The 16062-nt window shown below is 37.9% G+C and overlaps 1 protein-coding gene across 17 annotated transcripts in view; it reads left to right on the top strand.

The window, feature by feature from the left end:
• BBX (BBX high mobility group box domain containing) overlaps nucleotides 1–16062 on the top strand; it is a 274710-nt gene that overhangs the window by 202894 nt on the left and 55754 nt on the right. For 16 of the 17 annotated variants that reach the window (XM_047723582.1, XM_047723591.1, XM_047723575.1 and 13 more), the window contains 2 exons: nucleotides 11315–11395; nucleotides 14429–14503. In XM_047723582.1, coding sequence (XP_047579538.1) covers nucleotides 11315–11395; nucleotides 14429–14503 — 156 coding nt within the window. The remainder of the gene's footprint in view (nucleotides 1–11314; nucleotides 11396–14428; nucleotides 14504–16062) is intronic. The other variant, XM_047723631.1, reaches the window with a different exon arrangement.

Consider the following 16062-nt stretch of genomic DNA (forward strand, 5'->3'; position numbering starts at 1 on the left):
CTAATCTTTAGCTGAGAAAAATAAACATGTCACTTTGTACCTTTGCATACTTATTATTCAGCATGTTTTTGCTTCCTAACACAATAGAATTCTCGGAAACCATTTCGCTTTCTAACACATGGCTGCCTGATAGCAATCAGACTGACTCTCACTTAGGTATAGAGTATCACAAGCATGTTCCAAAAGGTGAATGTTGGAATAATAATACACACTTGACCTTTTCAACACAGCGTGACTCATGATTTCCAAGAATGTACTGTGTTGTGAGAGTCAGCATCATCTTTTCTAACAGATCATACTATAATGGTGTTTTCTTCCCAGCTTCTGTTACCATTCTTTCTAACTTCGTGGAACACATGCAAATAAATAAATAAATATTTGTAAAATTTAGCTAGAAAAAAATGTTAGTCAAAGAAAAAACTGCCCCTCCCACCCCTGCCTTTGCTTAAAGTTTGCCTCCTGGGCTCTCTTCAGGGAGAAGATCTCCCTTTTAAGAACAGCAGGTTTTTTACACAGGTATTTAAACAGTGGTCAGCTTTTTATTTCTGAGGAAGGGGAACTGTTTTGAGAATTCTGAAGCAAAAGTAGTTTATAAAGGTAAATTACTTAAAGAAGGGCACCATATAGGAAAAGGGAATCTTTGCTAGGGAAGGAGTTGCCAGCCATTTGGTCTTGAAGAACCACTTCTAAGAATGTAGCTCCTTCTTGCTTCCTACTTCTCATCTCAGAGATATATTTAGGTCACTAATCTTGAGATTCTGAAACAATAAAGCAGTGAGTGTTGTACAAACTTAACCTAACATATTAAATATGGTTCATTTTGAGAGCTCATATTGCACATATCATCAGTAGACTTCATTTAGCATCTGTTTTCCCTGCAAAATCTTCTCATTCCAAATATGTAAACATGGTTGTAGAATGGTAGGGGCCTAGATACATAGGCAGATGATGAACAGTAAATATGTACTTAGAGTTTCCTAAGAAAATTATCAGGGTAATGAGATAAGGAGAGAGTGTTACAGAAGTTTCATATTGCTGACATTTGGAACAATTACTATGATATGTGTTTATACTATTAGGTAGGACCAGTCAAATAAAGTGACATTTTACAAAAATTCGGCCACGTAGAAAGTCTAATCATAACGGTTTTTTAAAATACCATGGCAGAATTCTTATTCTGAAATACTATTCTTAAAGGGAGGAGATTTTCCTTTGTTCATTAACCTCAAACCTAACTACATAGGAAAAAATCTTCAAAAGTCTGTATTTTTAAATGTAGAAATTTTAATATAGGTAATAGTTGTTTAAAAAAATCATAGAATGCATATAGGCTTGCTGTAAATAATAACTTTTCAGGTTAATAATATATCTGAATATATTCTAATATCTAAAGTAATAAAATTCCAGATTGAAAACTTCTTTGGCCTGTAATATTTCCTGGATCTCCCTAACCTGCTCTTAGAGTTTTTAGAGAGAAATCGTAGGTTCTTGAGGTATCAGTGGGGAAATAATGACAAAATGTTTGAGTTGTCTTTTTCCTGAATCTTCTGATCAACTCTGATTTTGCCATAATAAGTTTGCAGCATTATTAGGTGTACATTTGTACATACTGCTGTTGTTGAGGCAGGCTTAGTTTTCAGTTGTGCTAGCTTTTTCTCTGATTAATAAAAAGGCTGAAATTTGTATTTATAGTTTGGTTCTTTTGTTTTTCACATAAATGATTAGCCATGTATTTCCTTTATATCCAGGGTACGTTGAAATGCATTAAGATTTTTAAAAACTGCTTGTCCTTCACTTATGGACGAGGAAGCAAAATAGATGAACTAGCAGGACAGACATAAAGGAGTGACCCCCCTCCCCGCCACAGGCTCAAATGCCACACTAAGCTGGCCTCTGTTGAAACTTGGTGAAATGTAAGCGTGGAAGCCTCCCGAAGAAATACCCTTTAATAGTGAGGGAAACAGAAAGAATGTTACCAATGAACATCAGATTTTAGCAAACATATGTAAATCAGAAGCCAAATGGAAGTTGTTTAATCAATAAAATACAGTAAAAGGATCAGCTGAGAATAGGCCTGCAGAGGGCTACAGAGGGCATGAGAGGCAATCTGTTCAGCATTCCGGTCAGACTCTGGGAAGAGCAAAAGAGAAGGGGGTTATATAAAGAGAGATAGGCCTTTACATTTCAAATCAGAGAGTTATTATCTAAAGATGAAAAGGCAGTGAATGAAGTTTCTAATATCCGATCGAGGGTTTGTAGAAGTGCTCTCCAGGACTAAAAATTATCTATACTATTATATGTTTTACTTTAATAAAAATGCAAAGCTTAATAAAATTTAAGGAATAAAGGCCAGGAGTGCTATGTTTCAGGGAGTGTGTAGGGGACTGAAATCCACGTGTAATATAGACAACAGCACGGATCAGTATTGGAAAGGACCACACTCCATATCCGGCCTGAGTCAGGGCCAGAAAGGCCTGAGTAGGACAGAAGGAAGGGTGGTTTGGGGACTAAAAGAAAATGTAGTGAGTTAGGTAGAGTAATCCTAGCCGCAGAGAAGGTTTGAGGCCTCAGTATCTGTTTAGTTGTGGTGGAAGGCAAACTTTGAAATGTGTGGGAAGTATATTGGAGGTTAAGTCTGTGATTTTACAATGCCTAGTTCTTTTGTTGGAACCAAAAAATAAGACAGTAGAGTCCCTCATCCTGTAAAATGGAGGTAATAATAATACCCACTTGAGGGGTGCCTGGGTGGCTCAGTGGGTTAAAGCCTCTGCCTTCAGCTCAGGTCATGATCCCAGGGTCCTGGGATCAAGCCCCGCATCGGCCTCTCTGCTTGACAGGGAGCCTGCTTCCCTTCCTCTCTCTCTCTCTCTGCCTGCCTCCCTGCCTACTTGTGATCTCTGTCTGTCAAATAAATAAGTAAAATCTTTAAAAAAAATAATAATAATACCCACTTGCCTCTAACTCCCAAGACACCTGTGAAGATTCATTAAGTAAAACCTGTAAGGCAGTTAGTTTCACCTCTCCTGAAGAGCATTCTTGCAGGTACCTGGTATTACTAACCTATGTTATTCTAGGCATTTCAGTACATAACTTGAAAGCTTAAATTCTACCAGGCATCGGTCCTACAGGATTCCGTATGCGTTACTGGCAGGGCACGCATGTGCACGCGCACACATGCACACACACACACACAGGGCTCCTTGTCCATCGACAACTGATAGGAAATTGCGGTTATAATTTATTCTCTATGACGAGGTGCTCGAGAAGGAGACAACTTTTTAATACCTGGTAGAAATTACTGTGTAGGAAGTATGACTTAAGCAGAGTAGCTAAGTTAGCATAAAAAGTTAATGGAGAAGATGCTAGCAAATGATGGTAACTTCCATTATCAAGGGACTAGACAGTTTGTATGTAAGAACTGAACAGTGTAGTGACTGTGTGCCATCTTTTCACGCATTCAGTTCACATGGCAAGTATTTACCTAATGCTTACTACGTCCCAGTCCCATCAGAGAACAAACCCAGTCACGAATCTGGGCCGTCATGGAGCTCACGGGGTAATGAGGTACAGGGTTTTATATACAGCAAATTCTTCACATACTTTTGACTTCAAAGGAGATTTCACTGATTTTTGTTCATCACCATCTGCCTGTTCAAAAGTAAAACAGTTCATATATCCAAATTTTCATATGATTGAAACTTGAAAATTAAATATATTTTGTTTCATGTCTGTAACATCAATATCTCACTTCCTCCAGGGAGCCCTTCCTGGTTAGTTGAGCCAAATTTGATTCCTCTTGTTCCTGATCATTGCTTTTACTGTCAGTGTTATGCATTATAGCTCTTGATTATGTTTAGTTCTGTTCTTTATTACAAATTCTGTAATAAAAGTCTTTAAATTTTTTTTTTCTCATTGTATACAATGTGCAAGTCTTGATTCATCGAGAAGATGTTAAGCAACTTGAGGTCAGGAACATTGAATTAAACTGCAGGGCTCCTCACTTGCTTGTGGAATAGTCACTGAACTATCATTTACTGAGTACTTCCTTCATTCCTGGTATCATTCTGAAATGCATTACCTAAGAGTAACTCTTGATCTCTACAATAGCTCTGTGAATTAAGTCTTCTTGCTTCACAAGTAAACATTAAACCATTAAGTGAGGAAATGGAAACAGAGAAGGGCTAAATAACTTGCTCAAAGTTATTTTGAAGTGCAGAACTGGGATTTGAACTCTGGAGGACTGGGTTCAGTCACCATGCGGTATCCAGGGCCTTTATGGTTCAACCTCCCCCCAGCCGATCCCAAATCTGGCTTCTACTCCTTCTTCCGTGGCGCACTGTGCTGGAGCTTTATAGGGCCATTTCGTGAATGCTTTCTGGATCACTGTGCTAAGCACTTCATGGATTATCTCATTTCATCCTCCAACAAACCCTTTGAGGTTGGTGTATTATTATTTATTATTATCCCCTTTTTATAAAGGGGGATAATCTCTCTAGGCTAAAGAGGTTTCATAGCCTCTCCAAGATCATAGTGTGACAAAGTCCTAGTGTCAGGATTTACCTAGTTGGTCAGGCTTCCAGGCAACAGTAGGTTATAAGCAATTAAGGTTTTGTGGAATCAAAAGTCTCAGATGGATTTTTGACTCTCGTTGGCTCTCACAACCCTCATGTTGTTCAAGGATCCATTGTATTTGTTAAATGAATGAAAGATTATGTCCATATTTTACACACTGAGTTTTAAGTTTAAAACAAACATTCTGATAAAATTCACATGTCTTTATTATAATTTCTGACATGAGTGAACTAGGGGAAATTATTTTTCCACTGGTTTGGTACATTTGAGCCTGTTTGTTATGTGCCTTTCTTAGGCTACTACTAATTTGTCTATTCCACTGTGCTTAAATGCACTGAATTCTCTACCCCCACCCCCCCAAAACTCTTACCCCTATCCCATCAAAGCTTTCATTTCCTTCTCACAGTTTTTTAACTTCTAAACCTATCTCATGAGGAAATATCCTAGATTTACATTTTCTATTAAATAGCAAATGGTCTTTTTGAGCTTGCTTGCTTTCTGGGTGAAGTCACTGCCCACTTTGATGGGAACTCTTGGCCAGCCCAGCCTCTTTCACATACCAGCAGCCTGGGGCTCCGGGATCAGGGAATCTGGTCCTTTTGCCCAGCTTGACTGACAGGCATCTGTCCTTGCTAAGTGTCCAGGCCATGGTGCTCCAGACAGTGCTGAACTTGCATGGGCTCTTCAGTCTCCCCGAGATGGTTGGATGGGGTGGCAGGGAAGGTGGGCTGCACGAGAGCTGGGACAGAGAGAGGAGGGTGGAGAACTAGAGGACAGACGAGAAGGGTGGTGGTTGCTGCTGTGCTGTGTGGCTGAGAACTTGTTCTGTACGCTGTTGCGTTCTGTCTCCTCATTGCCCAGTGAAGAAGGCAGAGTGCCGGTGTTACCTACTTTGTCACGTGAGGAACCGGAAGCAGGAGGAGGCTGTGATTTGTCTCAGCAACTGTGGCAGGTACTTCTAGCCACGGCCAGGAGCCCCTTCTGGACTCATACTAGTGCTCTACTGCGTGGCTTAGAATGATGGGAGAACTTCACTCAGGCGCAGCAGGTGTCACCCCGGTAGCCCTGGGGTCCTGAGTCCGAACCCCGGACTTCTGTTCCTTTCAGCCGGATGCCATGTACTCTCCTGGTTTGGGAGCATGCGATTCTGTGCGGGGTTATTTGGTGATGCTCCCCAGGATAGCTCAGTACTCTGCTCAGCCGTGGCTGGGTCCTGGTGTCAACTAGCCAAGTGCTGTACTTCCATACTCCGATCCTCTCTGACCTAATTTAAGTTTAATTAAGGGTGGCTTTATTTTAATCCTTAAAAACATTTTGAAGGACTAACTTGGATGTAATATGCTTACATTTTATTCACCTGTGTTTAAGCACAAGTCCATTTCAGAGCTTCATTTAACATCTCCTATTAAATGCAAATTAAATGATCACTCAGGTACTCTGTTAGAGAATAATACTTGGCCAAAGCTGCCAATTGTAGAAAAGGCTGGGTGAGGCTGAACAAGAGTGAGAATCAGCTCACTGGCCCTGGGCATCATGAGGGATCTTTACCCTTGAACTCTGAAACAGAATCCTCTTCTCCCGAATGCTCTCCTCCCACCCAAGACAACTGCCCTGTGCACCTGTACCTTGCCCTCTCCCATCCCGAAACCCTTTCAGTGAAAGGCTTTCAATGACCTTAGAAATCCTGGCCCTGTCCAGACCCTTTCCCTCAGCCCTGACATCCTTCCAGGCAATTACTGGGGCCTGGCAAATACCATCTCTGATTTAATTGGGGCCCCACATCTCAGTTGGTTTATTTTTTTTAACCTTCTAATTGGTCTCCTGCCTCCAGTCACTTCTCAGCCAAGGTTATCCTGCACTCCACTGACAGAATTACCTAACTTCCTATCTCTCATCATGCAGCTCCACTGAGTGAAAACCTTGGCTGGCTCCCCATTGCCTTCAGCCTAATTTTCAAACTTTGTTAACAGAGAATTCAGAATTCTCTCAGTTTGATTCATCTCCCACTGCACTCGAGGCTTCTACTCTTCGTCCGCACTGAGAAAGTCATTGTTTCTCAGCACACAGGGCACCTGCTTCCATACATTTCCTCCTGCTGCTACCACATCATTTGCACAGTTCTGGGGTCTTCTCCTAGGCATATCTTAGATGTTACTGTCTTAATAACTTCTGCTTATCCCAGAAGGAGTGAAGGCTACCTCTCTGTCCTCAGAGGCCTTACCCTCCCACCATGTTCTCCCACCATGCACTTACATCTTAACTGTGTAGCTGTCCCCCACACTTGGATTACAAGCCACTTAAGGGCCAGACACTTTGCCTTAGTTATCATTTCATTCCCCAGCACATAATGCATACAAGTGAAATGTAAGCTTCTTAAAAGCAGTACGCAGTTTTGTGACTGGCACATAGTGGGTTTTTATTGAGTATTTGTTGAAGGAGTTGAGTATCAACAAATGTTTGAAATAGCAAGGGCAGAAATGTATGGTTCAAATGAAACCGGTGCACTTACCCTTTTTGTTGACTGTGTATTTATCCGAATCCAGCTGTGTGGGGCTGCAGTCTTCTACCTTGTGAGGTAGGAAAAGGCTGGTGCTAATACCTAGCTTTCCAAAGCACTTGTCGTGCATCTAACTAGTGTGATCTTATTTTATATCAGGAGGCGGGATCACATTTCTATATCTTCTGTTTGCATGATGTCACGTGTACTTGTGGCAAAAGATACTTTGTTGTAATCTTAAGTAGGCTAATAATAACTCTTTCTTGGTTATTGAGAATTATGGCTAAATCAAAGGGAAGTTTGAATTTAAGGGACATTAACAAAACTTTGCTTTTAAGAATCCCCTTAGCTGTTTCTTACTTGGGCAGATAGCTACACCTAGTGGCTTTATGGATTATTTCAGAGACTCTAGGAAAAGCTTTTGGGGTTTTTTTTCTCCCTTTATTTAACCTCTGCTTATTTGGTGTCTTTTCTTTCTTCTTAATTGATGAAGCGATATCTTTGACTCATATATTCTGTTATATTTAGAAAGTACACTGGCCCCAGCCTAGAAATGGAGATTGAGGAATTGATATTTATCCATAAAATGCAAATCCCCATATAATAAGTAATTTGGAGTACCATTAATACAAATAGCAAGGTGATAAGGTCTGGGACCCTCTGACTAGTACTTAAATAGGAGCCTTGTGTGCAAAATACCCTCTTACTTTTATGTGTATATAATCCCAGATTTCTTTACCAAACGTTGTATATTTATCAGTCTATGCACAAATGTACACCTCTGCCTTGGATGCCTTATAGCACACAAGCACACAAGAATGAATTTCTACATACATACATTTTCCTTGTCATTGAGCCATATTTACATTTTGAGATTTTTCATGGAAATATGCCTAGCATGTATCACACGCATTTCTGCCTTTTAATAAAGGCTATATTTTATAATTATCCTTATCTTGACAACTTAGAGCCATAGTTATAAATATTAATTACTTGAGTCAACTGAAGCCTTCAGGAGAAACTTCGAGACTCTTTGCTCTACTTTAATTTCTTTTAGATAGACCACAGTGCTTTATAAAACATTTGTGTCTGTTGTTTACAGTTTTTTCTGTCCTCTCCCTGCCTTTGCTGCTGGTATTGGTTTTTTGTTTTTGTTTTTGCCACCCTCTTCCTATTATCCCCACTCAGGGCCCCTTATCATTTTGGCTTCAGTTTCTGCTATGGACTAGAGGTAACCACATAGCTAGTAGGATCCCAGTTCTCCTGGCTCCTGAATTTGTGCTGTTTACACCGAAAATATATGCTAAATCCACAGTGCTTTCAAGTTAAGAGTAACAAATGCCTTAAACTTATGGGTAAAGTTAAAGGTTACTGGATTTTGAAAGACATCTTAGAGTGAGATGCATAGCTTAGTGATTCTGTTCTGCTATTTTAACCATTGGTGAGTCTTTGTTGTGTGATTCCTGGCCAGGTCATTGAGATTTCTTTGTATCCACACACACACAGAATCAAGGCAGTTAACAGATACTCACTGTACATCTGCTATGCATCTGGTGTGTGGTGAGCACAAACATGCATATGTAGACTTCTTTGATTTCATAGCCCAATTAATATAATGTGTGGAGGATTACAGTTGCCTTGATACTTACATTTGAATTCTCTATTCAGATAGAAAGTTGTATTGATGACCATCCATTTTAATGATTTGCAGAGGGTCTCATTTAACTTTAAAATTTTGTGACTTGTGGGCGCCTGGGTGGCTCAGTGGGTTAAGCCTCTGCCTTCGGCTCAGGTCATGATCCCAGGGTCCTGGGATCAAGCCCCGCATCGGGCTCTCTGCTCAGCAGGAAGCCTGCTTCCCCTCCTCTCTCTCTCTCTACCTGCCTCTCTGCCTACTTGTGATCTCTCTCTCTGTCGAATAAGTAAATAAAATCTTTTAAAAAAAATAAAAAATAAATAAAATTTTGTGACTTGTGTAGTTATGGCCAAATAATCTATCAACAGCACTTGAAGAGAGAGTTGACTTTTCTTCTTATAGTTCATATGAACTCTTAAGGCACAGGGTAACTAATCTTCTCGTAGCTGGTAACTTTACCATGTATGGTGAAATAGCTATCTGAAGTAAGAATATATATTATATAGACTTTATGCAGTTTAGCTACCGTAAATATATTTGATTCCAAATATCTTTTGTAGATTGTCACATGTGCAATCTATATTACTAAGTTTTAAGACGCTTCATAATTTTAATTTACTCCTGGGCTCGATTTAAAAAAATTTTTGATTATTTACCAAGATATCTGGGAGCTACACATAAATGATTTCTTTATAAACCAAGATAGTATTGATTTTTCTTCATCATTCCTAGATAAAGCTATATTTTGTTCAAGTATTCCTTTCAGTGAAGGAATTCTTTGTGGCTAGTAATTTCAGAGTTCGTTGGCCTTCTTTTTAGTGCATTTTGTGTCTCCTTGGCTTCAAATTCTTGGGAAGTAAATAACACCATTGATTGGGCCATTTGGTATACAGTTTGTCAATTAGTCAAGTGATAGGGAGCTGGTCTTTGGCAGCCAGACCACAGGTGGCAAATGAATGAAAGCTTCTGCACCTTCTCTGGAGTTCATCACTGGAAGAAGATGGCCATTACTCTTTCAGATACAGAGATGGCAATTGAAATTTCAGATGCTGGTTCCTGCCCAGTGACCTATGATAATGATAGAGGAACACATCTTAAGTGTCTAATGAAGAGGTTTAGTGAGAAACTCCATTTTTAGGAACATAATCTGGGTGACTGTCATCTGTTTCCATAAGATTCAACCACGAAACATAATCATATGCAGCTCTTAAAATTACATTGGAAAGGCTTTAACAACACAGGAAAAATCATATATTGTTAAATAAAAAAAGCATTCTTTAACTGTAGTACAGTGTCTCATTCTTGATGAAGTTATCTTACACAACTGGGAGAATATATATGAGTATTAACAGTGCTTATCTTTTGGAGATAGCACTGTCGATTTTTCTTCTGTATTTCAGTTTTTGGGTTTTTTTTTCAGATTTGCAGCAGTGAACTTAGATTATTTTATTGTCAGAAATATGTTTATTTAAAACTATTTTTAACTTGTTTTTTTCTCTGTAATAAAAGATAACTTTTTCCCTAAGACTTCCTAACCTTGTCATATAGGAAGGGAACCGAGAGGACACACTGATTTAGGATTTAGAAGACATGTTAAACTTTTTTTTAGTTTATTTAAAATGCTTGTTGACCTTGTGAGCAGGCAAAGTTGAGCATTCTTTATTAAACAAAGCCCCAGGAAGAAGATGGACAATAAACAAATAATTTATGCCTTGTGGTGATAAGAATAAGGGGATTATTGAATGTTGGGGGAGAGGAGGTATTGTTTACTTCTCTGGTCCTTAGTTCCTTCATTTGTAAAAAGGGTCAGATGAGAGGAATAATGATACTGTTCTCTCAACATTCCTTGACTCTCAAGACTTTTGAATTACAGTTGGCTGCCTAAGTGATTATGTCACCCAAATGGCAGAGATAGGTCAGTTTTAGCAATGAGATAAAAGAAGGAAGTGTGTGTCCTGACAATAATACTTGATTAATAACAAGAATTTTTTTAAAATCCAGTGGTATTTCTATAAATGTAGTTAGTAATAAAGATAGCAAATGAATATTATAGAGCACTAAATGTTTACCCAATGCAGTGACTAGTGCAAAGAAAATATGTATAATAAAAGAAAATATTCTTAGGTAAATACTATTCTATGATTAGGGTTTGTGTATAAACACATGAACACCTAGAAAACCAGAATTTGATTTTAGTTTTGTTTTCCAAATGTTTTATATTATCAAATCCCATTTGGGGTTTTCATGTAGTTCAATGATACAAAATACTGGGGAAATGTAGAACACAAAAGAAGTAGATATTTTTGGAATTGGTGGCAGAAAGCCGAAAGATCAGAGGGACATCGTAGAAATTTCTCCTCAGTGGATATTAACTTTTCTAAAATGCTTTGTCTTGTCCATCTCCTGCCTTTTATTGCATTATTGAACTGTTGGATGGCACTTTGTATGAAACTTGGTGGACTGTAACTGCTGTTTTGTCATAGTTTGCCTCAGTTGGGTAAATGAAAACTATTCTCTTCTCAAATAGGAATGTTTGAGGTGGCATTTGTCATCTGTTGTCTTCCAGAAACTATCCCTATGATGTCTCATACCATCTTTCTTCATTTCAGATATCCTCTGGCCCTTGTAGACAGGATGTTTCAGAATCTCCTGAATTACGTCAGAAGTCCCCATTATTTCAGTTTGCTGAGGTAATGTATTACAGTTCATACTTAATGAGATTATAATGTGAGCTTAAATTTAAACTGATGACAGTAACTTAAAGTACTTAAGAACTCTCCTTAGCTCACTTAACGTAGATGGGAAAAGAGAGTCAAATTTTGGAAAAGGTATTTTGGAACTCTAGAGTCTCCTAATTAAGGAATAACTTTATGTACTTTATGTCTATAGGAGCTTGTTATTAAGTCACAGTAAATATATTTAAACTGCACCACTAATTTTTGTTTATGAATATAGTAAAATTCAGGATACAATTGAATTATTGTTAGAACTCAGTCATTTATTAGCTGTTAATTTATCAGGTGCTTAATCAGAAGATGTAATCAACTCATGGTTATTGGCTATGCATTCCTTTTTTTTTTTAAGTACCCTTTGCTCTTAGTTGATACATTAGCATGCATTTGGCATTTTTCAAAGTCTTATGTCTTATATCAAACCTGTTTGACTCAATATGTTTCTAACATTGCTTCAGAGATAATGCAGGAAAGCATATTATCCTTAATAGGAATTCTTTAAGGTTAAGACTGCTTCCCAAAATATCTTCATTTACCGTAGAACTTAATATGGAGCCATCATTATTAATTTTCTTAAACCTTAACCCAACTGATCTTCCCCTGATCATTTGAATTGTCTTTTTTACCAGACCTTCTCTCACACTGTCCTGACATAACCCTTCCTAACATTTGCCATTGTGTTAGGTTTTGGACAAAGAGAACATATTTTTAGTTTCAGATTTTTTTCCCCACTTCAGTGCCCTTTTCTGGTGGTTCTCAACATTTTATTGGCAAAACTACTGTTCACAAAGGCAGAGGCCATTCCTTTTCAGACGTTGTTTGTAATATGTTTAAATGCCTTGGTGGTATCACCAGAATGTTAGAATACTTATTCACTCACATATTCCTTATCTATCACTTTTCTTTCTGACTGTGTGAGATATGCTGTGAATTACAAATGTTTTCATATTGTTTCCTTAAGAATTTAATGTCAGAGAGGATTCGCTGTGCACTCAGTTTTTAAACAATAGTTGTAGAGATGTTAAATAATATTGTCCCAACTTTGAAAGCAGAGATGCTTGACCAGGGGCCCCTGAACCTCAAAAGATCTAATGAAAACCCTAAAATTTCCTGTGAACGTTTAGGTGTATTGGCATACGTGCATTTTTGTGGGTTCTATAGCACACCTAGGAGTCCAAAGAGATCCCTAACTCTCTTGCTTTTATATAAAGAGTCCCTATCCCAAATCTGATACTTCTTCAGGAGCTCCCTATTCATGTGATTGGCTGAGTATCTCTTTATCCCAATATTAATTTACAAGTAAATCCTTTTGTTTAGAAACTTGTGAAATGCTTTTCAAAAATCTAGATGGTTGATGATGGTGTTTCTCTTCATTTCATTGTCTTAACCCTCAAAGAACTGTAGGTTAGGCAATTAACCTAGGCATAAACTCATTATTTTCCTAACTTTTATTGAGGGTGCATAGGAATGAAGAATGCTCTCTGAAGTAAGTCCTACCCGGGACTTCAGGAAAATCCTTGTGGATTCATATTTGCAGTCTGTCACACTTTTACATGGAGCTCATTTGAAATGATAGGTTTCATGGTTTAACCAAGAAGAGTGTAATTTTATCTTCACATGTCTTTAAAATACTTGGTTAAATTTTATTTATCGATCTGTTTATATCTGTTTATATCTAGTTTGTTAAATAGATCTGGATTTTTTTTAACTGATACTAATATGTCTCATTATAGTGGCATTAAAATTTTCTTAATGGCTGCAGAAGTGAATAAAGTCAGTAGTTCCATCAGTCTCTTTTCTTATTCTTTCTCATCCCTAAACATTACTTTGATACTGTTTCACTGACAGCCTCCATGGTTTTTCTAACCAGCTTAACTTAATTAAGATGTAAAAAACCTACTTCTCTGATCAAAGAATTCTGATTAAGGTGCATTTGTTGCTTAGTAAGTACCCTTTGATGGAGTTGGTGAGCACAGTTAATTGAAAGAAAATACTTTTATGGGACTGGGAATGGGCTGAATTCGTAACGCCCAGGCCTTTTGCTCTTGTAACTCACTTTCTCCCCATTTGGTAGCTGGATAGAAGTCTTTTTCACTTTGGAAGCAAAATTAGTAACTGACCTTGTTCTCAAAAGATCTTTGAAAAGTATTCCCATGGGGCCATCAGAGCAAACTTTTAATGAGGCTACCATAATTACCAAGTGGAAACTAAAGGCCTCCTAGTAGAACCAACTGTGGTATGGCAGAATCCTCTATCCACTGTCAGATGCCTGAAGAATGAGGGTGAGAGAGAGTGTGTGTATGTAGGCATGCATGGTGTTGCAAAAGAAATGCTATTCCTGTTCAGTGAATAATTTATTGAATTCTGGTACAGTGCCAGACAGTGTCTTCTGTAGTTTTTCTTTTCCCCGTAATCCTGTAAAATGGGGATTATTCTCTTCATCATTATCATCAATTTATAGTTGGGAAAAAATAAGTTTTAGAAAGATAAGCTGAGCTGCCCAAAGTCATGTAGCTGGTGAGTAGTCAGCTAAGATTCAATCCCAGATACCCTGAGCCACATCCATATGCTTCTCCAACACTGTTTCCCAGCTGCCTCTAAGCAGAGAACAGCTTGGGGGGGGAGTGGTGTAGGGAAGAGAGAGCAATTGGCTTTTCTTGCAGCTTCCAGCTTTTAATAATATTTTATAAAAAATATATTGAAATAAAGCAGTTCATCTCACGTCTCCTCCAAGGCTGTTTGCAGCATACCTGATACCCTACAAGAGATACGGCAAATGAGCCAAACTTGTTCTTTTGTTCTTCCAGTCATCTGTTTTTAGAAACATGGCCTTTGTCTTCCTTTATCATTTATAAATACTGTTCTTCTAAAAGGCATTAAGGGTGATGATTCATGTCTTAACAGTGTCTACAGTGGAAATATATGGCAGAATCTATTAGTCTGATATGAGAAAATGTCCTTGTGCATTAAAAATTACTTGTTTCCTTTCAGATATCTTCAAGTTCATCCCACCCTGATACTCCTTCAAAACAGTGTCAAGCATCAGCCTTGTTTCAGTTTGCAGAGGTATTGCCTCTTTTTTTTAAATGATTATTGGGCTGAGAAACTTAACTGAGCTCAGGAAATACTAGAATGGAGTTTTAATAACATACAGTGAACTTTAGGCATGCCTCTTGCCATTACGAATATAATGCACATAAGGGAATACTTAATGCTTTTTGCTGCCTTTGCTGTAATCATAGTCAGATCAGCTCCATATTTTGCATTCATTTTATAAGCATTCATTACGGAGTTCATTTAGAATAGACACTTTCCAGTAATTCATTTGTTTCATTTTACCTTGTTCTTAATTTATTTTAAAAGCTTTGGAAAAAACTGCTGTCCACATCCATAAGATTCCAATTTATTAAATGTTTCCAGTAGTGAAATTAGATGCTGTGATTTATGAAAGACTCACAGTGGATGCAGTGGTGAATACAACCTGTTAAATCATCAGCACTTAGCTTCCGAAGCGATGTAGCTTCAGCCAGCATCTTTAGTAGCGTTTAATCCCTGTTTAGAGCAGGTCAGCTCTCGCAGGACCTCAGATTTCTTTGGTTTGTCAGCCATAGAGAGAGCACACACCAGAGAGTGCTTGCTTACTTAGTTGGTGTGGAGAGGCACATCTGACATGCTTGCTTTTGCCACAAAATCCCTGGCCTCAGCCATAGGCTGCTCATTTCTGATGAGCACGATATGACAAGTAATAAAGTGTATACAGGTCATGAAAATAAGACGGTGTCTGCTCTAGGTCTTTCCCCTTCTTTAGTAATTCCAACCAAAAATATATATCATAAACTAAGCAGTTTTTTGAAGGGTTGAGAGAAAATGACAAGCAGCACCGTTCTGTTTAATATTGATGTATTGAATCATTTTGATTCATTTGAATAAAGAGTGCTGCATAAATGAAATGTAAAATGATATCCTTTTGGCAGGAGAAAACCCAGCATTCTACCTTGAAAATGAGGAAAAATTACTTTCAGCTTTTATATTAAAAAAAAGAAATACTGCTGCTTCTTGGGACATTAGGTTCAGCCACTGTGACTTTATGCCACCAGTTGGCTTGCTTATCAGTTGGGCTTCTCTTCCATAGTATTTGCTTTAGTTGTTGAGGACTGTTCTATAAAACTGGTAACAAAAATGTCATATAATACTACCACTTATGAAGAACAATTTGCTTGATGAATCTGAATAAATTAAGATTTTATTATAATCTGTTATTATGATAAGCAGACTGTTATTTCCAGTCTGAGGAAATTGTTTTAATATTTCTTACAGTTGATAACATCCATTTATTTGCTACTAGTAATTTTTTTTAAGAGTTAAAAAAGAATTTTGGTTTAGTGACTAAATTTGGTTTTAATCTTAATACTTGAGCCAGCCCCATGCAACTTTTTAGAAATATTTTCCTCAAAACAGAATGTATTTGCCCTACATTCTGTTTGATTAAATTCTACACTCTGTAGCGGGATTAGAAAGGTAGTGGCTCATCTTTGACACACCTGATACATTAACTACCAAGAGTATTCAGCTTCATTTAAAATGTCAATATGGGATATCACAGCTGGTGTTTCCAACAGTTATCT

The sequence above is a fragment of the Lutra lutra genome, chromosome 1, assembly GCF_902655055.1.
Source record: "Lutra lutra chromosome 1, mLutLut1.2, whole genome shotgun sequence".
NCBI lineage: Eukaryota > Metazoa > Chordata > Mammalia > Carnivora > Mustelidae > Lutra > Lutra lutra.